The sequence below is a fragment of the Malaya genurostris genome, chromosome 3 (genome assembly GCF_030247185.1).
Source record: "Malaya genurostris strain Urasoe2022 chromosome 3, Malgen_1.1, whole genome shotgun sequence".
Taxonomy (NCBI): Eukaryota; Metazoa; Arthropoda; class Insecta; order Diptera; family Culicidae; genus Malaya; species Malaya genurostris.
This window is the reverse complement of record NC_080572.1, coordinates 302,063,842-302,088,422: the sequence shown is the minus strand read 5'-3', so window position 1 is coordinate 302,088,422 and position 24,581 is coordinate 302,063,842. Positions and strand designations below refer to the sequence as shown.

Here is a 24,581-nt window from a genome sequence, read left to right as displayed (position 1 = left end):
TCACTGTTCAAGAAGATGATCAACTTCCTCAGACAACAGTCACTGTTACCGAATCTGAAATTCCGTTTGAAGAAGCCACCGAATTCAAACCAACACCAATCGAACCTCAAGAAGCCATCGTCCAAGAGCATCCTGAAGAGATCAAGGTCACTGAAGTAATCACTGAGGAAGGCAAACCGAAGAAACAAGTCGTTAAGAAACGCGTCATCAAGAAGAAGACCGGAAAGAAGGAACAGGTTACTGAGATCGTCACTGTTCAAGAAGATGATCAACTTCCTCAGACAACAGTCACTGTTACCGAATCTGAAATTCCGTTTGAAGAAGCCACCGAATTCAAATCAACACCAATCGAACCTCAAGAAGCCATCGTCCAAGAGCTTCCTGAAGAGATCAAGGTCACTGAAGTAATCACTGAGGAAGGCAAACCGAAGAAACAAGTCGTTAAGAAACGCGTCATCAAGAAGAAGGCCGGAAAGAAGGAACAGGTTACTGAGATCGTCACTGTTCAAGAAGATGATCAACTTCCTCAGACAACAGTCACTGTTACCGAGTCTGAAATTCCGTTTGAAGAAGCCACTGAATTCAAACCAATATCATTTGAACCTCAAGAAGCCATCGTCCAAGAGCTTCCTGAAGAGATCAAGGTCACTGAAGTAATCACTGAGGAAGGCAAACCGAAGAAACAAGTCGTTAAGAAACGCGTCATCAAGAAGAAGGCCGGAAAGAAGGAACAGGTTACTGAGATCGTCACTGTTCAAGAAGATGATCAACTTCCTCAGACAACAGTCACTGTTACCGAATCTGAAATTCCGTTTGAAGAAGCCACCGAATTCAAACCAATATCATTTGAAACTCAAGAAGCCATCGTCCAAGAGCTTCCTGAAGAGATCAAGGTCACAGAAACAATCACTGAGGAAGGCAAACCGAAGAAACAAGTCGTTAAGAAACGCGTCATCAAGAAGAAGGCCGGAAAGAAGGAACAGGTTACTGAGATCGTCACTGTTCAAGAAGATGATCAACTTCCTCAGACAACAGTCACTGTTACCGAATCTGAAATTCCGTTTGAAGAAGCCACCGAATTCAAACCAATATCATTTGAACCTCAAGAAGCCATCGTCCAAGAGCTTCCTGAAGAGATCAAGGTAACAGAAACAATCACTGAGGAAGGCAAACCGAAGAAACAAGTCGTTAAGAAACGCGTCATCAAGAAGAAGGCCGGAAAGAAGGAACAGGTTACTGAGATCGTCACTGTTCAAGAAGATGATCAACTTCCTCAGACAACAGTCACTGTTACCGAATCTGAAATTCCGTTTGAAGAAGCCACCGAATTCAAACCAATATCATTTGAACCTCAAGAAGCCACCGTCCAAGAGCTTCCTGAAGAGATCAAGGTCACTGAAGTAATCACTGAGGAAGGCAAACCGAAGAAACAAGTCGTTAAGAAACGCGTCATCAAGAAGAAGGTCGGAAAGAAGGAACAGGTTACTGAGATCGTCACTGTTCTAGAAGATAATCAATTTCCTCAGACAACGGTCACTGTTACCGAGTCTGAAATTCCGTTTGACGAAGCCACCGAATTCAAACCAATATCATTTGAACCTCAAGAAGCCATCGTCCAAGAGCTTCCTGAAGAGATCAAGGTCACAGAAACAATCACTGAGGAAGGCAAACCGAAGAAACAAGTCGTTAAGAAACGTGTCATCAAGAAGAAGGCCGGAAAGAAGGAACAGGTTACTGAGATCGTCACTGTTCAAGAAGATGATCAACTTCCTCAGACAACGGTCACTGTTACCGAATCTGAAATTCCGTTTGAAGAAGCCACCGAATTCAAACCAATAACATTTGAACCTCAAGAAGCCATCGTCCAAGAGCTTCCTGAAGAGATCAAGGTCACTGAAGTAATCATTGAGGAAGGCAAACCGAAGAAACAAGTCGTTAAGAAACGCGTCATCAAGAAGAAGGCCGGAAAGAAGGAACAGGTTACTGAGATCGTCACTGTTCAAGAAGATGATCAACTTCCTCAGACAACAGTCACTGTTACCGAGTCTGAGATTCCGTTTGAAGAAGCCACTGAATTCGAACCAATATCATTTGAACCTCAAGAAGCCATCGTCCAAGAGCTTCCTGAAGAGATCAAGGTCACTGAAGTAATCACTGAGGAAGGCAAACCGAAGAGACAAGTTGTTAAGAAACGCGTCATCAAGAAGAAGGCCGGAAAGAAGGAACAGGTTACTGAGATCGTCACTGTTCAAGAAGATGATCAACTTCCTCAGACAACAGTCACTGTTACCGAATCTGAAATTCCGTTTGAAGAAGCCACCGAATTCAAACCAATATCATTTGAACCTCAAGAAGCCATCGTCCAAGAGCTTCCTGAAGAGATCAAGGTCACAGAAACAATCACTGAGGAAGGCAAACCGAAGAAACAAGTCGTTAAGAAACGCGTCATCAAGAAGAAGGCCGGAAAGAAGGAACAGGTTACTGAGATCGTCACTGTTCAAGAAGATGATCAACTTCCTCAGACAACAGTCACTGTTACCGAATCTGAAATTCCGTTTGAAGAAGCCACCGAATTCAAACCAATATCATTTGAACCTCAAGAAGCCATCGTCCAAGAGCTTCCTGAAGAGATCAAGGTCACAGAAACAATCACTGAGGAAGGCAAACCGAAGAAACAAGTCGTTAAGAAACGCGTCATCAAGAAGAAGGCCGGAAAGAAGGAACAGGTTACTGAGATCGTCACTGTTCAAGAAGATGATCAACTTCCTCAGACAACAGTCACTGTTACCGAGTCTGAGATTCCGTTTGAAGAAGCCACTGAATTCGAACCAATATCATTTGAACCTCAAGAAGCCATCGTCCAAGAGCTTCCTGAAGAGATCAAGGTCACTGAAGTAATCACTGAGGAAGGCAAACCGAAGAGACAAGTTGTTAAGAAACGCGTCATCAAGAAGAAGGCCGGAAAGAAGGAACAGGTTACTGAGATCGTCACTGTTCAAGAAGATGATCAACTTCCTCAGACAACAGTCACTGTTACCGAATCTGAAATTCCGTTTGAAGAAGCCACCGAATTCAAACCAATATCATTTGAACCTCAAGAAGCCATCGTCCAAGAGCTTCCTGAAGAGATCAAGGTCACAGAAACAATCACTGAGGAAGGCAAACCGAAGAAACAAGTCGTTAAGAAACGCGTCATCAAGAAGAAGGCCGGAAAGAAGGAACAGGTTACTGAGATCGTCACTGTTCAAGAAGATGATCAACTTCCTCAGACAACAGTCACTGTTACCGAATCTGAAATTCCGTTTGAAGAAGCCACCGAATTCAAACCAATATCATTTGAACCTCAAGAAGCCATCGTCCAAGAGCTTCCTGAAGAGATCAAGGTCACAGAAACAATCACTGAGGAAGGCAAACCGAAGAAACAAGTCGTTAAGAAACGCGTCATCAAGAAGAAGGCCGGAAAGATGGAACAGGCTACTGAGATCGTCACTGTTCAAGAAGATGATCAACTTCCTCAGACAACAGTCACTGTTACCGAGTCTGAAATTCCGTTTGAAGAAGCCACTGAATTCAAACCAATATCATTTGAACCTCAAGAAGCCATCGTCCAAGAGCTTCCTGAAGAGATCAAGGTCACTGAAGTAATCACTGAGGAAGGCAAACCGAAGAAACAAGTCGTTAAGAAACGCGTCATCAAGAAGAAGGCCGGAAAGAAGGAACAGGTTACTGAGATCGTCACTGTTCAAGAAGATGATCAACTTCCTCAGACAACAGTCACTGTTACCGAATCTGAAATTCCGTTTGAAGAAGCCACCGAATTGAAACCAATATCATTTGAACCTCAAGAAGCCATCGTCCAAGAGCTTCCTGAAGAGATCAAGGTCACAGAAACAATCACTGAGGAAGGCAAACCGAAGAAACAAGTCGTTAAGAAACGCGTCATCAAGAAGAAGGCCGGAAAGAAGGAACAGGTTACTGAGATCGTCACTGTTCAAGAAGATGATCAACTTCCTCAGACAACAGTCACTGTTACCGAATCTGAAATTCCGTTTGAAGAAGCCACCGAATTCAAACCAATATCATTTGAACCTCAAGAAGCCATCATCCAAGAGCTTCCTGAAGAGATCAAGGTCACAGAAACAATCACTGAGGAAGGCAAACCGAAGAAACAAGTCGTTAAGAAACGCGTCATCAAGAAAAAGGCCGGAAAGAAGGAACAGGTTACTGAGATCGTCACTGTTCAAGAAGATGATCAACTTCCTCTGACAACAGTCACTGTTACCGAATCTGAAATTCCGTTTGAAGAAGCCACCGAATTCAAACCAACACCAATCGAACCTCAAGAAGCCATCGTCCAAGAGCTTCCTGAAGAGATCAAGGTCACTGAAGTAATCACTGAGGAAGGCAAACCGAAGAAACAAGTCATTAAGAAACGCGTCATCAAGAAGAAGGCCGGAAAGAAGGAACAGGTTACTGAGATCGTCACTGTTCAAGAAGATGATCAACTTCCTCAGACAACAGTCACTGTTACCGAGTCTGAAATTCCGTTTGAAGAAGCCACCGAATTCAAACCAATATCATTCGAACCTCAAGAAGCCATCGTCCAAGAGCTTCCTGAAGAGATCAAGGTCACAGAAACAATCACTGAGGAAGGCAAACCGAAGAAACAAGTCGTTAAGAAACGCGTCATCAAGAAGAAGGCCGGAAAGAAGGAACAGGTTACTGAGATCGTCACTGTTCAAGAAGATGATCAACTTCCTCAGACAACAGTCACTGTTACCGAATCTGAAATTCCGTTTGAAGAAGCCACCGAATTCAAACCAATATCATTTGAACCTCAAGAAGCCATCGTCCAAGAGCTTCCTGAAGAGATCAAGGTCACAGAAACAATCACTGAGGAAGGCAAACCGAAGAAACAAGTCGTTAAGAAACGCGTCATCAAGAAGAAGGCCGGAAAGAAGGAACAGGTTACTGAGATCGTCACTGTTCAAGAAGATGATCAACTTCCTCAGACAACAGTCACTGTTACCGAGTCTGAAATTCCGTTTGAAGAAGCCACTGAATTCAAACCAATATCATTTGAACCTCAAGAAGCCATCGTCCAAGAGCTTCCTGAAGAGATCAAGGTCACTGAAGTAATCACTGAGGAAGGCAAACCGAAGAAACAAGTCGTTAAGAAACGCGTCATCAAGAAGAAGGCCGGAAAGAAGGAACAGGTTACTGAGATCGTCACTGTTCAAGAAGATGATCAACTTCCTCAGACAACAGTCACTGTTACCGAATCTGAAATTCCGTTTGAAGAAGCCACCGAATTGAAACCAATATCATTTGAACCTCAAGAAGCCATCGTCCAAGAGCTTCCTGAAGAGATCAAGGTCACAGAAACAATCACTGAGGAAGGCAAACCGAAGAAACAAGTCGTTAAGAAACGCGTCATCAAGAAGAAGGCCGGAAAGAAGGAACAGGTTACTGAGATCGTCACTGTTCAAGAAGATGATCAACTTCCTCAGACAACAGTCACTGTTACCGAATCTGAAATTCCGTTTGAAGAAGCCACCGAATTCAAACCAATATCATTTGAACCTCAAGAAGCCATCGTCCAAGAGCTTCCTGAAGAGATCAAGGTCACAGAAACAATCACTGAGGAAGGCAAACCGAAGAAACAAGTCGTTAAGAAACGCGTCATCAAGAAGAAGGCCGGAAAGAAGGAACAGGTTATTGAGATCGTCACTGTTCAAGAAGATGATCAACTTCCTCAGACAACAGTCACTGTTACCGAATTTGAAATTCCGTTTGAAGAAGCCACCGAATTCAAACCAACACCAATCGAACCTCAAGAAGCCATCGTCCAAGAGCATCCTGAAGAGATCAAGGTCACTGAAGTAATCACTGAGGAAGGCAAACCGAAGAAACAAGCCATTAAGAAACGCGTCATCAAGAAGAAGGCCGGAAAGAAGGAACAAGTTACTGAGATCGTCACTGTTCAAGAAGATGATCAACTTCCTCAGACAACAGTCACTGTTGCCGAGTCTGAAATTCCGTTTGAAGAAGCCACCGAATTCAAACCAATATCATTTGAACCTCAAGAAGCCATCGTCCAAGAGCTTCCTGAAGAGATCAAGGTCACAGAAACAATCACTGAGGAAGGCAAACCGAAGAAACAAGTCGTTAAGAAACGCGTCATCAAGAAGAAGGCCGGAAAGAAGGAACAGGTTACTGAGATCGTCACTGTTCAAGAAGATGATCAACTTCCTCAGACAACAGTCACTGTTACCGAATCTGAAATTCCGTTTGAAGAAGCCACCGAATTCAAACCAATATCATTTGAACCTCAAGAAGCCATCGTCCAAGAGCTTCCTGAAGAGATCAAGGTCACAGAAACAATCACTGAGGAAGGCAAACCGAAGAAACAAGTCGTTAAGAAACGCGTCATCAAGAAGAAGGCCGGAAAGAAGGAACAGGTTACTGAGATCGTCACTGTTCAAGAAGATGATCAACTTCCTCAGACAACAGTCACTGTTACCGAATCTGAAATTCCGTTTGAAGAAGCCACCGAATTCAAACCAACACCAATCGAACCTCAAGAAGCCATCGTCCAAGAGCTTCCTGAAGAGATCAAGGTCACTGAAGTAATCACTGAGGAAGGCAAACCGAAGAAACAAGTCGTTAAGAAACGCGTCATCAAGAAGAAGGCCGGAAAGAAGGAACAGGTTACTGAGATCGTCACTGTTCAAGAAGATGATCAACTTCCTCAGACAACAGTCACTGTTACCGAGTCTGAAATTCCGTTTGAAGAAGCCACCGAATTCAAACCAATATCATTTGAACCTCAAGAAGCCATCGTCCAAGAGCTTCCTGAAGAGATCAAGGTCACAGAAACAATCACTGAGGAAGGCAAACCGAAGAAACAAGTCGTTAAGAAACGCGTCATCAAGAAGAAGGCCGGAAAGAAGGAACAGGTTACTGAGATCGTCACTGTTCAAGAAGATGATCAACTTCCTCAGACAACAGTCACTGTTACCGAGTCTGAAATTCCGTTTGAAGAAGCCACCGAATTCAAACCAATATCATTTGAACCTCAAGAAGCCATCGTCCAAGAGCTTCCTGAAGAGATCAAGGTCACTGAAGTAATCACTGAGGAAGGCAAACCGGAGAAACAAGTCGTTAAAAAACGCGTCATCAAGAAGAAGGCCGGAAAGAAGGAACAGGTTACTGAGATCGTCACTGTTCAAGAAGATGATCAACTTCCTCAGACAACAGTCACTGTTACCGAGTCTGAAATTCCGTTTGAAGAAGCCACCGAATTCAAACCAATATCATTCGAACCTCAAGAAGCCATCGTCCAAGAGCTTCCTGAAGAGATCAAGGTCACTGAAGTAATCACTGAGGAAGGCAAACCGAAGAAACAAGTCGTTAAGAAACGCGTCATCAAGAAGAAGGCCGGAAAGATGGAACAGGTTACTGAGATCGTCACTGTTCAAGAAGATGATCAACTTCCTCAGACAACAGTCACTGTTACCGAGTCTGAAATTCCGTTTGAAAAAGCCACCGAATTCAAACCAATATCATTTGAACCTCAAGAAGCCATCGTCCAAGAGCTTCCTGAAGAGATCAAGGTCACAGAAACAATCACTGAGGAAGGCAAACCGAAGAAACAAGTCGTTAAGAAACGCGTCATCAAGAAGAAGGCCGGAAAGAAGGAACAGGTTACTGAGATCGTCACTGTTCAAGAAGATGATCAACTTCCTCAGACAACAGTCACTGTTACCGAGTCTGAAATTCCGTTTGAAGAAGCCACCGAATTCAAACCAATATCATTTGAACCTCAAGAAGCTATCGTCCAAGAGCTTCCTGAAGAGATCAAGGTCACAGAAACAATCACTGAGGAAGGCAAACCGAAGAAACAAGTCGTTAAGAAACGCGTCATCAAGAAGAAGGCCGGAAAGAAGGAACAGGTTACTGAGATCGTCACTGTTCAAGAAGATGATCAACTTCCTCAGACAACAGTCACTGTTACCGAGTCTGAAATTCCGTTTGAAGAAGCCACCGAATTCAAACCAATATCATTTGAACCTCAAGAAGCCATCGTCCAAGAACTTCCTGAAGAGATCAAGGTCACTGAAGTAATCACTGAGGAAGGCAAACCGAAGAAACAAGTCGTTAAAAAACGCGTCATCAAGAAGAAGGCCGGAAAGAAGGAACAGGTTACTGAGATCGTCACTGTTCAAGAAGATGATCAACTTCCTCAGACAACAGTCACTGTTACCGAATCTGAAATTCCGTTTGAAGAAGCCACCGAATTCAAACCAATATCATTTGAACCTCAAGAAGCCATCGTTCAAGAGCTTCCTGAAGAGATCAAGGTCACAGAAACAATCACTGAGGAAGGCAAACCGAAGAAACAAGTCGTTAAGAAACGCGTCATCAAGAAGAAGGCCGGAAAGAAGGAACAGGTTACTGAGATCGTCACTGTTCAAGAAGATGATCAACTTCCTCAGACAACAGTCACTGTTACCGAATCTGAAATGCCGTTTGAAGAAGCCACCAAATTCAAACCAATATCATTTGAACCTCAAGAAGCCATCGTCCAAGAGCTTCCAGAAGAGATCAAGGTCACAGAAACAATCACTGAGGAAGGCAAACCGAAGAAACAAGTCGTTAAGAAACGCGTCATCAAGAAGAAGGCCGGAAAGAAGGAACAGGTTACTGAGATCGTCACTGTTCAAGAAGATGATCAACTTCCTCAGACAACAGTCACTGTTACTGAGTCTGAAATTCCGTTTGAAGAAGCCATCGAATTCAAACCAATATCATTTGAACCTCAAGAAGCCATCGTCCAAGAGCTTCCTGAAGAGATCAAGGTCACTGAAGTAATCACTGAGGAAGGCAAACCGAAGAAACAAGTCGTTAAGAAACGCGTCATCAAGAAGAAGGCCGGAAAGAAGGAACAGGTTACTGAGATCGTCACTGTTCAAGAAGATGATCAACTTCCTCAGACAACAGTCACTGTTACTGAGTCTGAAATTCCGTTTGAAGAAGCCATCGAATTCAAACCAATATCATTTGAACCTCAAGAAGCCATCGTCCAAGAGCTTCCTGAAGAGATCAAGGTCACTGAAGTAATCACTGAGGAAGGCAAACCGAAGAAACAAGTCGTTAAGAAACGCGTCATCAAGAAGAAGGCCGGAAAGAAGGAACAGGTTACTGAGATCGTCACTGTTCAAGAAGATGATCAACTTCCTCAGACAACAGTCACTGTTACCGAGTCTGAAATTCCGTTTGAAGAAGCCACCGAATTCAAACCAATATCATTTGAACCTCAAGAAGCCATCGTCCAAGAGCTTCCTGAAGAGATCAAGGTCACAGAAACAATCACTGAGGAAGGCAAACCGAAGAAACAAGTCGTTAAGAAACGCGTCATCAAGAAGAAGGCCGGAAAGAAGGAACAGGTTACTGAGATCGTCACTGTTCAAGAAGATGATCAACTTCCTCAGACAACAGTCACTGTTACCGAGTCTGAAATTCCGTTTGAAGAAGCCACCGAGTTCAAACCAATATCATTTGATCCTCAAGAAGCCATCGTCCAAGAGCTTCCTGAAGAGATCAAGGTCACTGAAACAATCACTGAGGAAGGCAAACCGAAGAAACAAGTCGTTAAGAAACGCGTCATCAAGAAGAAGGCCGGAAAGAAGGAACAGGTTACTGAGATCGTCACTGTTCAAGAAGATGATCAACTTCCTCAGACAACAGTCACTGTTACCGAGTCTGAAATTCCGTTTGAAGAAGCCACCGAATTCAAACCAACAGCAATCGAACCTCAAGAAGCCATCGTCCAAGAGCTTCCTGAAGAGATCAAGGTCACAGAAACAATCACTGAGGAAGGCAAACCGAAGAAACAAGTCGTTAAGAAACGGGTTATCAAGAAGAAGGCCGGAAAGAAGGATCATGTTACTGAGATCGTCACTGTTCAAGAAGATGATCAACTTCCTCAGACAACAGTCACTGTTACCGAATCTGAAATTCCGTTTGAAGAAGCCACCGAATTCAAACCAACACCAATCGAACCTCAAGAAGCCATCGTCCAAGAGCTTCCTGAAGAGATCAAGGTCACTGAAGTAATCACTGAGGAAGGCAAACCGAAGAAACAAGTCGTTAAGAAACGCGTCATCAAGAAGAAGGCCGGAAAGAAGGAACAGGTTACTGAGATCGTCACTGTTCAAGAAGATGATCAACTTCCTCGGACAACAGTCACTGTTACCGAGTCTGAAATTCCGTTTGAAGAAGCCACCGAATTCAAACCAATATCATTTGAACCTCAAGAAGCCATCGTTCAAGAGCTTCCTGAAGAGATCAAGGTCATAGAAACAATCACTGAGGAAGGCAAACCGAAGAAACAAGTCGTTAAGAAACGCGTCATCAAGAAGAAGGCCGGAAAGAAGGAACAGGTTACTGAGATCGTCACTGTTCAAGAAGATGATCAACTTCCTCAGACAACAGTCACTGTTACCGAGTCTGAAATTCCGTTTGAAGAAGCCACCGAGTTCAAACCAATATCATTTGATCCTCAAGAAGCCATCGTCCAAGAGCTTCCTGAAGAGATCAAGGTCACTGAAGCAATCACTGAGGAAGGCAAACCGAAGAAACAAGTCGTTAAGAAACGCGTCATTAAGAAGAAGGCCGGAAAGAAGGAACAGGTCACTGAGATCGTCACTGTTCAAGAAGATGATCAACTTCCTCAGACAACAGTCACTGTTACCGAGTCTGAAATTCCGTTTGAAGAAGCCACCGAATTCAAACCAATATCATTTGAACCTCAAGAAGCCATCGTCCAAGAACTTCCTGAAGAGATCAAGGTCACTGAAGTAATCACTGAGGAAGGCAAACCGAAGAAACAAGTCGTTAAGAAACGCGTCATCAAGAAGAAGGCCGGAAAGAAGGAACAGGTTACTGAGATCGTCACTGTTCAAGAAGATGATCAACTTCCTCAGACAACAGTCACTGTTACCGAGTCTGAAATTCCGTTTGAAGAAGCCACCGAATCCAAACCAATATCATTTGAACCTCAAGAAGCCATCGTCCAAGAGCTTCCTGAAGAGATCAAGGTCACAGAAACAATCACTGAGGAAGGCAAACCGAAGAAACAAGTCGTTAAGAAACGCGTCATCAAGAAGAAGGCCGGAAAGAAGGAACAGGTTACTGAGATCGTCACTGTTCAAGAAGATGATCAACTTCCTCAGACAACAGTCACTGTTACCGAGTCTGAAATTCCGTTTGAAGAAGCCACCGAATTCAAACCAATATCATTTGAACCTCAAGAAGCTATCGTCCAAGAACTTCCTGAAGAGATCAAGGTCACTGAAGTAATCACTGAGGAAGGCAAACCGAAGAAACAAGTCGTTAAGAAACGCGTCATCAAGAAGAAGGCCGGAAAGAAGGAACAGGTTACTGAGATCGTCACTGTTCAAGAAGATGATCAACTTCCTCAGACAACAGTCACAGTTACCGAGTCTGAAATTCCGTTTGAAGAAGCCACCGAATTCAAACCAACAGCAATCGAACCTCAAGAAGCCATCGTCCAAGAGCTTCCTGAAGAGATCAAGGTCACAGAAACAATCACTGAGGAAGGCAAACCGAAGAAACAAGTCGTTAAGAAACGCGTCATCAAGAAGAAGGCCGGAAAGAAGGAACAGGTTACTGAGATCGTCACTGTTCAAGAAGATGATCAACTTCCTCAGACAACAGTCACTGTTACCGAATCTGAAATTCCGTTTGAAGAAGCCACCGAATTCAAACCAATATCATTTGAACCTCAAGAAGCCATCGTCCAAGAGCTTCCTGAAGAGATCAAGGTCACTGAAGTAATCACTGAGGAAGGCAAACCGAAGAAACAAGTCGTTAAGAAACGCGTCATCAAGAAGAAGGTCGGGAAGAAGGAACAGGTTACTGAAATCGTCACTGTTCACGAAGATGATCAACTTCCTCAGACAACAGTCACTGTTACTGAATCCGAAATTCCATTTAGTAGCATATCATCATTACCAGATAAACAAACACTCACACAAACACCCACACAGACACAAATTACACCAGCCAAGAATTACGGTAAGACTTCAATTGTTCGGCTCACTTTACAGAAATTTGAATATTTTTTGATTTATTTAACATTACATAAATTTCTTTATAGATGGTGAAACACATGGACATGAAAGCCCTACATTTGTAACCACATTCGAAACATGTACAGATGACACTCATACATACATTAAATCCAAAAACATGAAAATATCACAATCTAAAGGTGTGATTGTGGAAGAAACACTGAGCGACGAAGAATTCTCTTCGATTCCACAATCACTTCCTGTAAATAACGTCGAAGAAGTTGGGGAACTTTCACCACAAGGTACGATTGCGTATATTATTTTATTGGGTTGGACTTTTACTTTTACTTTGTGTTCTATTTAATTATTGAAGCCACAATTTTATAATATATGAGTAAGTTTAGTTCACCACACTAAATATTCTCAATATTTATACAGACTCCGTCACACCGTACCGCATACAAACAGAATCAGAAGAATCAGCTATGCCATGTCAAGAACCAGTTGAAACACATTCAAATATCAAAACTCAACAAACACATACACTCATACAAGAACAAATCGAGGATATCCCTATTGAAGAAGTTGTGTATATTCAAGAGGTTGATGACGAAGCGTTAATTGCAGAACCTTCAGTAGAAACTACGAAACGAAGGGTTGTTAAGAAGAGAAGGGTTGATACAAGGGCAGAAACTCGTGAAACTTCAATTCATGATGAAACCGTTGAGCCATTAATTGTGGAATCTGTTGCTAAATTAGCCGAGCCACAAGAAACTGCTTTGTTAGAAGAGCAGATACCGGCAACATTCCCAATTGTTGAAGAATATCCAGAAGATATCCAAATCAAAGAAAGCGTTTCCCAAACAGGAGAGCGCAAGAAAACCGTCGTAAAGAAGCGAACGATAAAGAAAAAGTCAGGCGATACAGAAGAACTGGTTGAGGTTGTTACTGTTCAGGAAGACGATAAGCCTCCTGAAACTGTTATCACCGTCACAGAACAGGACTTCGAGGAAGTACTCGGAGAACAAACAGAAAAGCCTAAACTAAAGCGAAAGAAGATTAAAACGATCAAAACATCAGATGATACGGATGACATCATCGAAAGGTTATTGAATTTGGAAGTAAAGAAAACACAGCTCGAGCAATACGAAAAGATTGATATTGAACCCAAGAAAAAACCAAAGAGTGTTGAAGAAGTAACAGTAGAAGAAATTCCAGAAGTTTTCGAACCGATTGTTGATGATACTATCATGAAGGATACAAAAAAGATTGCAAAAAGGAAAACTGGACCAAAGATGAAAATCGCTGAAGTCATAACCACACAAGAAGGTGACCAAGAACCTCATATCATTAAGACAGTGGTCGAGGAAAATTTATCATGGCCAAAACCGGAAGAAGCTCATATTGTCGAAGACGCTCCCGAGTGCATTGAAATGACAGAAACAGTTACTGAAACTGGCGATTCTGTAACCGGAATCAAACAGAAGAAGTTGATAAAGAAGGTTACTAAAAAACTTGAAACTGAAATTCGACCTGATGAAGAAACGGAAGAGTTGTTGATAATTCCGACAAAACCGGAACAAATCGTAATCGAAGAGCTTCCTGAGCAAGTGGAAGTAGTTGATAAAATTTCCACTGAGGGTAGACCGACAAAACTAATAACAAAAACAAAAGTTATCAAAAAAAGGACTGGAAACAAGGTGGAAGAGGTTCAAGTGGTAACCGTTCAAGAAGATGATAAACCCGCTGAAACTACGGTGACTCTATCCGAAGAATCTGTTCCGATTGAATCAGTTAGTCTCGACGATGTGCCCAAAGAAAAGCCAAAAACGAAAAAGAAAAAAATCAAAACGATTAAACAAATGGGTGATGACACTGACGATATTATAGAAAAGTTGCTAAATTTGGAGGTCAAAAAGACTGAGTTAGAAACGTACGAAAAGATTGACGTGGAATTCAGAAGACCATCGAAGCAAGTTGAAGAGTTTATAGTTGAACCAGTACCCGGAGAGCAAGCGGTCATTGAGGTGTTGCCGGTCGAGCATACGTTCAAAGAGATCACAACCATTACCGAAAAACCTAAGAAGTTGACAACCAAAAAACAAATTATCAAGAAGAAAGTGGGTGATAAAGTAGAAACAATTGAAGTGGTAACTGAAACTGAAGATGATAAGCCAATGATTTCTAGTGTAACGGAGATGACACAACCCGATGAAAGTGAATTTGTTCCTCAAGATATCGTGGAAGTTGAACGGATACCGGAAAAATCTACCGAACAAATTGTAACTACAAAAACTAAAAAGAAAAAACTTGCTAAAGAATCGTCAGAAACAATACCACAAGAAGAAACCGTCATCATAGCTCCACAACCATGTGAAGAAGTTGACGTGACTGTTGAAAAAATGCCGGAGATTGTAGAGGTAACGGAAACAATAACCAAAACAGGAGCACCAACTAAACGAACGAAGAAGACCAAGGTGATCAAAAATCAAATCGGAGACACGGTGGAAGAAATACATGTTGTAACCGTACAGGAAGATGAAAAACCTGCCGAAACTACAATCACGGTTATGGAAGAGGTTGCGGAGCCTATGCTAGCAGAAGAAGTTCCACAAGAAAAGCCGAAACTAAAAAAGAAAAAAGTAAAAAGCGTGAAGAAAACGACTGATGATTCAGATGATATTATCGAGCGTTTGTTAAATCTTGAGGTCAAAAAGACTGAGCTCGAAAAGTATGAGAAGATCGATGTGGAATTTAAGCCTCGAGCTAGAAAGATACAGGAAACGTGGATCGAAGAATTTCCCGAAACAGTACAATTGCAGCAAGCAGCCGATGGGTCGGAAATCAAACAAGTTACTAAGAAAAAAATCATCAAGAAAAAGTTAGGCAAGAAGGAGGAGACTACTGAAGTGACGACGGTTCAAATTGGCGATTTGGAACCAACAACCACCGTTACCGTGACTGAAGAGGAAGTTCCATACGAACGTGCTGAAGAAATTTCCATCGAGAGCTCACCACAGAGCATTGCAACGATTGAGGAACTACCGGAAGAAATACAGGTGACCGAGGTATATTCCGATTTGGGAAAACCAACAAAACAAGTCACCAAAAAGCGTACTATCAAGAAAAAGACGGGACAAAAAGAAGAAACAATGGAAGTCATAATAATTCAAGAAGACGACAAAGAACCAGAAACTACCATCACTATAACGGAAACAGAACCGGAGCCGGAACAACCTAATCTGTCACCGGAAGAGGGAGCAAACATATCACAGCCGGGAGCTGTACCAAAAGCAAAGAAAAAGAAAATCCGAACCATCAAAACGAAAGACGACGCTGATGATATTATCGAAAAGTTACTAAATCTTGAGGTGAAGAAAACAGAACTGGAAATATACGAACGGGTGGAATTGGAACCAATTAAAAAATCAAAAGACGTACAGGAAATTATATTCTCACAACCAGAAGCGGAGATTGCTGAAATTACTGAAGCAGAAAAGGTTTCGCCACAAGCCAAAATTATTAAGAAAATCAAGAAACAACCAACTAAACAGCAGACCGAAACTGACCAACCTCGCCTTCAGGAGCCAGTAATGGAGGAAATTGCTCAACCAACTGAACCAGAACTGATCTCAGCGGAAGTTATGATTCCTACGGTTGTTGAAGAAATAACTGAACATGAAGTGGCACCTGACGGCAGTCGACAAACGATCGTCAAGAAGAAAATAATTAAAAAGAAGGTCACCAAAGACGTGAAATCGCAAGAGGAACTTACTCATGGTCAAGATATTCCGCAGATACCCGAACAGGATGATTTAAAACCCGAGGAACCTAAACAGCAAGTCGAACCAAAACTCCAAGAATACCTACTTGAAGATGTCGTCACGGAATATGCATATGTAGAGCCCGAAAAACAAGAAGCAATTGTACAAGAAATCACCGAGGAATATTTATCATATGAAGAAAAATCGTTGAAATCAATGGAGAAGGAAAACCAGCGGCCGGAAAGCACACCCGAACTGAAAAAAGCTCCAAAGAAACTCAAAAAGAAAGTTAAGAAGCCTGAAGAATCTGAATCAGCCGATGAAGAACTTGAACGACTACTGAATTTGGAAATCGAAAAGACACAATTGGAAGAGTACGAGAAGGTGGAGCTGGAAGCCAAACCAAAACCCGAAAAGCCGAAGCCTAAACTGGAACCAATTAAAATCGAACGCAAAGAACAAAAACCCACAAAGTTGAAGATAACGGAGCCAGAAGAGTTACCACAGACAGTCAAACTTAGGAAAACAAAGATGCCAGTGAAAAAAGACGTCGAGGAAGTATCAATACCTAAAGTGTTACTGAAAAGTCGCATCGTGGTTGTGGAATATCCTCCTGAGGTACAATACTTGCAAATCTCCTATTTGGATTCAAAGAGAGCCGAAGGTGAACTTACACGAACGGAAGACAATGAAAAATCGATTAAACTAAAGAAAATCAAGAAAATCAAATCTACGAAGCGTGACAAACTTGATCTGGAGGAAGTTGATTTACCAGAATTTGAAGAAGAACAACCAAAAGAGGAGGAAACACCAGAAGAGTTAGCTAAATATCAGAGAAAACCAAAGGAAAAACCTATGGAAGAGCAGGACGAGAGAACCTTGAAGATTGGTAAAGGTAAACTCAGAAAAGAGGAACCTGTAGAGGAATCGATTACCCTTAAGAAAACTCCCAAGAAACCCAAGGAGGAAGAATCCGGAGAAGGTGAGCCACACAAGAAACCCAAGGAAACACCGAAACCTGTAGCAGACGATAAACAACAGAAACACATTGGAAAACCGTCATTTGAATCGACAGATATCCCGGATGTTGAGATGAAACTTGACGAATACAGAAAACCTTCGCCAGAACCTGTGGAACCCGAGGAAGATATTCAAAAAAAGAAGAAACGTCCAAAGAAAGAAAATGAACCTTCCGAACCGGAAGTGGCAGAGCGTCCTCTAATCATGGGTAAGGGAAAAACACCAGAAGAAGTACCCGACGACGATGTAAAATTCAGAATACCGACATCGAAGAAACCTGAGGAGCAACAAGAAGATATTAAATTAAAACCTTTCACCAAACCAACGGATGATGATACAACCACGGATAAACAAGTAGATCGCGACCTGGCACTTCCAGTTTCTGTCGAAAAACCTGATGAACCCGAAGATGAACGTAGTACATCGGAAACAATAAAACGTAAAGTAATAAAAAAGAAAGTTCCAAAAGATAAACCAAAAGAAAATGTACCGATAGAACAAATAATTGAGGATGTCGAAGGAACAGTTATTGAAGAGTTAGAACCAACAAATGAAACACCGAAAGTGACAATGCCAACAACGGAACTTGAAAACTTATGGCAGGAACCGATCGAGCTACCAACCATCGCTCAGGACACACAATTGATTGTAGAAGAGCAACCGGTTATTTTCGAAGAAAAGGAAATTTGCACGGACAAAGGCGAACGTGAAAAACAAACAACAATTAGAAAAGTCATTAAGAAAAAACGCCAAGGTAAGGAAGAAGTCATTGAAGTTGTCACAGTTCAAACTGGCGACAAGGCTCCCGAAACTACGGTTACAGTTAGCGAGTTAATCCCGGAGGAATCAACCCTCACAGTAGACAAACCCAAAGAACCAAAAATACGAATGAAAAAAGTGAAGGTTCCGACCAAAAAGGATGACCTAGATGACATCATCGAAAAATTGCTTAGCGAAGAAATTACCAAAACTGAACTGGAAAAATACGAAAAGTTCGATTTTGAAAAACCAACCAAACCCGAACAACCGGTTGATCATGCAGGCAAAAAAGTGCCAAAGAAGCACAAACAAAAGGAAATCCAATTGCATGAAACCATTTCATTACTAGAGACACCAACAGATACATCAGAAACTCTAGATTTCACGCCTATCGAGGCACAAACACCAGACACTATACACACTTCCATCACTGAAGATAAGGTCCAAATCAGTAAGTATTACATGTTCCAACGTAAACATTAGAGATAACCGAAAAACATAGATTGTACAATACAAGTGAATAACATATGTATTATGACTTGAGTTTTGGTGAACTACATGCAGTTCGAGACATGATCAAGACGAAATTAATATGTTTTTTTTTTCTATCATAGGCGCAGATAGAGTGGATATCAAGGAAGATGTCTACGAAACAAAGGAACTCATCACAGAACTTCCGCCGAGGGAGGAGGTCACACCGATGGAAATTCAGCAGGTTGCTGCCGAAAGTCCTGTGGTTCACCGGAAGCCACTTTTGGAAGCTGCACCGAAGGAAGAACTTCTCGAAGCACTAACGGAAGAAACGGATAACGCTCCGTCGCTTTCTTTGGACGAGGTACAAGTAGCAGCCATTGAGGTTCCCGAAGGAGCTACCGAGAAACCAACGATTCGTGGTAAACCCACATTGGAGGCAGCAGCTAAACAAGAGCTATTCGAGCAACCGGCAGAAGAAGTTGATACGGTATCTTCACTAACGTTGGAGGAGGCATTGCCAACCGCGATTGATGTAGCATATCAAGCAACTGAAACTTCACACGTACATGCCAAACCGCTGCTAGAAGCCGCTCCCATTGAAGAACAGATCGACATTTCAACAGAAGAAGTTGATACTGTAACTTCTTTGTCACTGGAAGAAGAATATGTAGCCCCAATTGATATATCTGATCAAGCTGTGGAGAAACCAACGATTGCGCAGAAACCATTGATTGAGTCTGCGCCTGCCGAGAGCATGGTTGATCAGAAAACTGAAGAAATCGAAGTTTCACCAGCTATGCCACTTGAAAAGGTACAGCTTGCACCAGTAGATATTCCAGAGCAGGTAACTGAGAAACCTCGTGTAACTCAGAAACCGATACTAACGGCTGCACCCGCCGAAAGCTTGATCGATCAACACTCGGAAGAAGCAGAAACAGTTCCTTCCATTGTTCGAGATGAAATTCAGGTCGCACCAGTAGAGGAAATTTTGGCTGCTCCTGTAGATCAAGCGAAGATCACCCCCGAAGTAGAGGTACAAGTTGCTCCAGAAACACCGAAAAGGATTAAGAAAAAGAAGGTCGTCAAGAAGGCACTTGAAGAGGACGAAGAGCTGCAACGGCTGTTAAACTTAACAGTTGAGAAAACGGAGTTGGAAACGTACGAAAAAGTCGAACTAGATGCCAAGCAGAAAGTGAAACCAGAAAAGGGTGAGCCAGTCAAACTAGAACCTATCAAAATAGAACGAAAAGAACAGAAACCAATCAAACTTGAAATCACAGACACACCAGAACCACAAACAGTTAAACTTCGAAAAACCGTAATGCCAGAGAAGAAAGAGATCGAAGAGGTCACTGTTCCGAAGGTATTATTGAAGAGTAGGATCGTGCATGTTGAATATCCAACGGATGCTCAACATCCGCAGATCATCGACCTGGAAACCAAGCGTGGCGTTGGCGAGCTTTCAAGGACCGAAGAGGAGGACGAAGAGCGTAAGATTAAAAAGATTAAAAAGGTTAAGGTTATTAAGAAAGAAAAGCCAGAACTCGAAATCCTCGATATCGAAAAATTCGAAAAGGAACCGAAGCAGTTAGAGGACACAGAAGAAGAAAAATTAAAATATCAACGTCAAACTAAAGAAAAACCGGAAGAAGAAACCGATGACAAGAAACTTGTGTTAGGGAAAGGTAAGTTGAAGGAAGACGTAGACGAGAAAGAAGAGGTTAAATTGAAAAAGACTCCAGTCAAACCGAAGGAAGAGGCGCAGGTGGAGGAAAAACCAAAGAAAAAGAAAGAGGAACAACCGGAAACCGTCGAAGATGTGAAAAAACGGAGACATATTGAAAAGCCCAAGTTTACTCCGACCGAAATTCCTGATGTTGAAACAGAACTAGAACTGTACGAGAAACCGCCACCGGAGCCAAAAGAAAAACCTGTTGAGGAACCGGAGAAACCGAAAATACCGAAGAAACCGGTAGTACCAGAAATTCCAGAAGAACCCGAACACAAAATCATCCTGGGCAAAGGTAAACTGCCGGAACCCGAACCAGAACCTGATGTTAAGTTCCGAATTCCAGTTGGTAAAAAACCGGACGAGGAACCCGAAGAAATCAAACTCAAACCATTTAAAAAACCGTCTCCTGAAAAAGAAACTACAGAACGCGAGGTCGATCGTGATATGGCTCTGCCAAAACCGATAGACCTCCCAGAGGAACCGGAGGTGGAAATTGAAATAAAGAAGAAGAAAAAGAAAATTCCAAAGGTACCGGAAGCTCCTACATCGGTTGAGGAAATCATACAAGAGCCACCGAAAGAAGTCGAACCAGCTCAAACGCTTGAGCTTCCGAAAGAGGAGACCAAAGTTGAAGAACCTCAACCGGTCCTGGAGCCCAAAAAGTCTGTAGAACTTCCATTGGAAACACCAACCGAATTGGTAGTGCCAAAACCGGTTGAAGAAATAACAGTGGCATTACCTGATCAAATTGTCGTTCCCGAGAAGCCCAAGGAAACCGAAGTGGAAAAGCTACCGGTAGCCGCCGTTACGCAGCCTGAGGTACAAGAACTGAAGGAAGACAAGAAAAAGATCAAGAAAATCAAAAAGCCAAAAGCAAAACCTGGAGATGACGATGAACTACAGCGTTTGTTGAACCTAGAAGTTGAGAAAACATCACTGGAAGTTTACGAGAAGGTTGATCTGGAACCAAGAGAAAAGGTGAAACCAACTGCAGAGGAGAAACCAATTGCCATCCCAGAGCCAGAGGAAACGAAGGTTGAACCAACACCTAAACCAGAACCAATCATTAAAAAGGCAGATATCGTTGAACAAGAACCTATGCCCGAGCAAGTGGCACCAGAAAAAATCGATGAAAAACCAGTTATGGAAAAAATAACTCCCGACGAAGTGCAAGATGTGTTGGTTAGCATCATAGAAGAAAACCCGGTTGACGTAAAACAGGACGTTCGCGAAGAGGAAGAAAAACCTGAGACTGTTGAATTAGAGCCAGAACAACCACAGAAGAAGCCTGAAGAGAAAAAAATCAAAAAGATTGTAAAGAAACCCAAGAAGGCGTCAGTTGACGAAGATGAACAACTTCAAAAACTGCTCAATTTAGAAATTGAGAAAACCGAACTGGAAAAATATGAGAAGATTGATATTGATATTACCAAGAAACCGAAAAAGGTAGAAGAAGCACCAATCGAGCCCAAGCCGGAACAGCCTAAGGTAGAGGAGCTACCGGAGGAGGTGGTTATTAAACCGAAACCAAAGGAAAAGGTGGTAAAGCCGGTAGAGGAAGAAGTGGAGGTAGATTTCAAGATTGCAAAGAAACCACGCCTTCCGGAACAACAGCAAGAGGTTAAAGAGAAAATCACACTGAAACCTACTCCACAGAAAGCAGAAGAAACAGTCGGAGTCGAACGAATAATTAAGATCGAAATAGAGCGTACGGAGCCAGTCACCATTGAACCCGTGGTTGAAGAAGCTGATGATATTACAACCCAACAGGAAGATATTCCAACGATTGAGCCTCTAGTGGAAGAACCTGCGGACGAAATTGTTGTCCCAGAGGAAGTTGTTCCCATTCAACCCATTCAAGAGGAGATTTCCGAAGCTCAGCCACTAGTTGAAGATGTTATTCTGGAGCTGCCATCGGAAGAATCAGTAGAAATTGCAGATTCTGTTCCAATTCAACCAATCGTCGAAGAAGCAATGCCTGTTGAACCAGTTCGCAAGCGATCACTTAAGCCTGTACCACAGCCAATAGCGGTTGAAGAAGAAAAACCCAAAGAGAAACCCAAGAAGAAAACTGTGGTTGTTAAGAAGAAGAAGGCTAGCATAGACGATGATGCTGAACTACAGCGACTATTAAACTTAGAAATAGAGAAAACTGAACTGGAACAATATGAAAAGATTGACGTTGACTTCAGAAAACGTGAAAAGGTTAAAGTTGTTGAGCAACCGAAGCCTCAACAAGCAATTGAATCAACCGTTGCACCAGAAGAGACCGTACAAATCAAACCCAGGAAACCGAGTGTCAAACCAAAGGTGGAAACGGTTGAAGAAACAGAGGTTGAGTTTAAACTGAAACCGAAAAAGAAACCTGAACCCGAAGAGGTCATACAAGATGCAACAGTTACATTGAGAAAGGAAAAACCAGCAGTTGTCGAGGAATCTACTGTAGAAGAAATTGTTCTGCTGAAACCGGTGGTACCGAAACCGGAAGAAGTAGAAGATGTAGAAGAATCGATTAGATTAAAGGCTAAACCTCAAGAATATGTGACTGATGAGGCGGAAGCATCACTGGAAATTGTTCGGGAAGTTCCACAGGAGGAACCGGAGCCCGTTAAAAAGGTTGAGAAACCGAAGAAAAAAGTGGTCAAGAAAAAGAAAGACGATGACCTGGATGAAATCACTCAGAAACTACTGGAAATGGATGTACCGAAAACTGAATTGGAAAAATATGAAAAGGTCGATATTGAGGTTCCGAAAAAACCGAAAGATACAACGGAAGACGTTGTGGTAGCTAGACGTAAGCCCAAAGCAGTCATTCAACCGGAAGAGGAAGAAGAGGTTACCCACAGCTTGAAGGTACGCAGAAAGCCTGAAGCAGTAACCGAACCAGAAGAAGCTGAAGCCACCTTCAAGGTACCCAGGAAACAGTCTGCGCCCGAGAAACCGGATGATGTGGAAGCATCACTTACCATCACTCAAGAACAGGAGGTTGAAGCACCGAAGGAAGAAATCACGGAGCACGTGGTTGTTAGAAAGCAACGACCACGACCAAAACCGGCCTTCCGCAGGGAAGTTCTGGACGAAGAGGAAGTACGCATCAAAAAGATTAAAAAAGTTCGTCAACCTCGGCCAGTCTTCAAAGATGTCGAACCGGCTACGGTCACTTTCCAGCCAAGGCGCACCAAACATATCGAGGATATTGAACAAGAGTTCAAGATACAACTGGATTCCTACGCTAGAGAAGAAATCTCGATGACCGGAAGAGTGAAACTGCCTGCTCCATACAGCTACGGTGAAGAGACGGGCGAAGCGCACATAACTATTATTAAGGAAGTCAATGAAGACGATGAGGTAGTGTACGAAGTAATATACGATGACAGTGAGGTTAGTGTACAGGACGATTATGATATGTATGATGAAGATACGGAAAATGTGGTCCTTGAGCTTCGCAAACGCAGGGAAAAGCTTGAAGGTCTCATCGTACATCACGAGGAGGAGGTTTCACTTAACCTGTCGCAGCGCAAACCACAAGTCACACACGAAGAAGAATCATTCACACTGAAACAACAAAAGAAGTCTTTGGCAACATACTCTGAAGGTTTTTATCGCATTACCACATTATTCAACATTTGGCCTGATGTTCCTTTGCCAATAACAGAATTTTTCAGAGTTTGATTTATAAGATTAACACACAAATTACTCTTCAAATCTAAATCTTTGATCTAAACACTTTTATAGCAAATTCTAGCAATTCCGAAAATAAAGCAAAACAAAACTTGACATCACCGTATAATATATGCTTGAACACTGCTTACAAACTGAAACATATTAATTTGGACTGGTTGGGCTCACAGAGGCCCAACTCATTCTCTATGTCTTCTCCACATCTGTCCGGTCACAACTTTCAGCTTACTACTGAGCGCTGTAAATAAAGGCAGATCTAATATTTTATAGCTGACTACTTTAAGCAAATAATCAAAAGAAGCCGAGATAAATTGGACCTAGCTTGTAATCAAACTTCACAAATCTCTCGGTTTTTTTGGTTCTGTAATTTTGTACATATCTATTCTTCGCTGATCTATTCTCTCTCTCTCTCTGTCTGCAGTAACTAATGTACTTCCATTATTTCTAGCTTCCGATTTAAAAAAAACTGACTGTTTGTCCAGACTTATGTTTCGATTCTGCGAAGTACGATTTTTAAATCACCGTCAATGAAGTAAAACGGTAATTTTTGAAACGTGTATTCACGAGAATCGAGACATTCGTCTAAACTAAGGAACGCTGTAGAAAAGGCGGTTCCGTTAGTTTGATTATTTCTTCTCTTCTGATTTCGAATGTGTTTGATCCTATCTCTACTATCTCACTCTATTTATATTCTATCTATTGCATCGAAATAACATTTCAAAACTTTCCAAAAAAAACCTACTAGAAACCAGTTTTATTTTGCACACTGACAGTACATTACGATGTTATTTGAAGTGAAAATCTAATATATATTTTATTTGATTTCATTCAAATCGGTTTGGATTTCGATGTTATAGAAACGGCTTCACTGAAAATTGTTCGAGAAGGTATGTACTGGGTACTAGTACGAAGCACTAAGCAGGTACTAATCATAGTTTACTTTACAGAAGATGCCAGTGAAATGTACTGTATTCAATCGGTTGAGGCTGAGAATGAAGAAGCATTGCACTTGGTGGAAGGTGAAAAACTATATGTAATTGGTAGGTTCATTGA

The 24,581-nt window shown here is 42.1% G+C and overlaps 1 protein-coding gene across 18 annotated transcripts in view; it reads left to right on the top strand.

The window, feature by feature from the left end:
• The window catches only part of LOC131435991 (titin), a 389,662-nt gene that overhangs the window by 358,503 nt on the left and 6,578 nt on the right, over positions 1–24,581 (top strand). For 15 of the 18 annotated variants that reach the window (XM_058604330.1, XM_058604327.1, XM_058604323.1 and 12 more), the window contains 4 exons: positions 12,537–18,092; positions 18,256–23,442; positions 24,386–24,415; positions 24,476–24,568. In XM_058604330.1, the coding sequence (XP_058460313.1) occupies positions 12,537–18,092; positions 18,256–23,442; positions 24,386–24,415; positions 24,476–24,568 (10,866 nt within the window). The remainder of the gene's footprint in view (positions 1–12,536; positions 18,093–18,255; positions 23,443–24,385; positions 24,416–24,475; positions 24,569–24,581) is intronic. The other 3 variants (XM_058604331.1, XM_058604340.1, XM_058604329.1) reach the window with 2 other exon arrangements.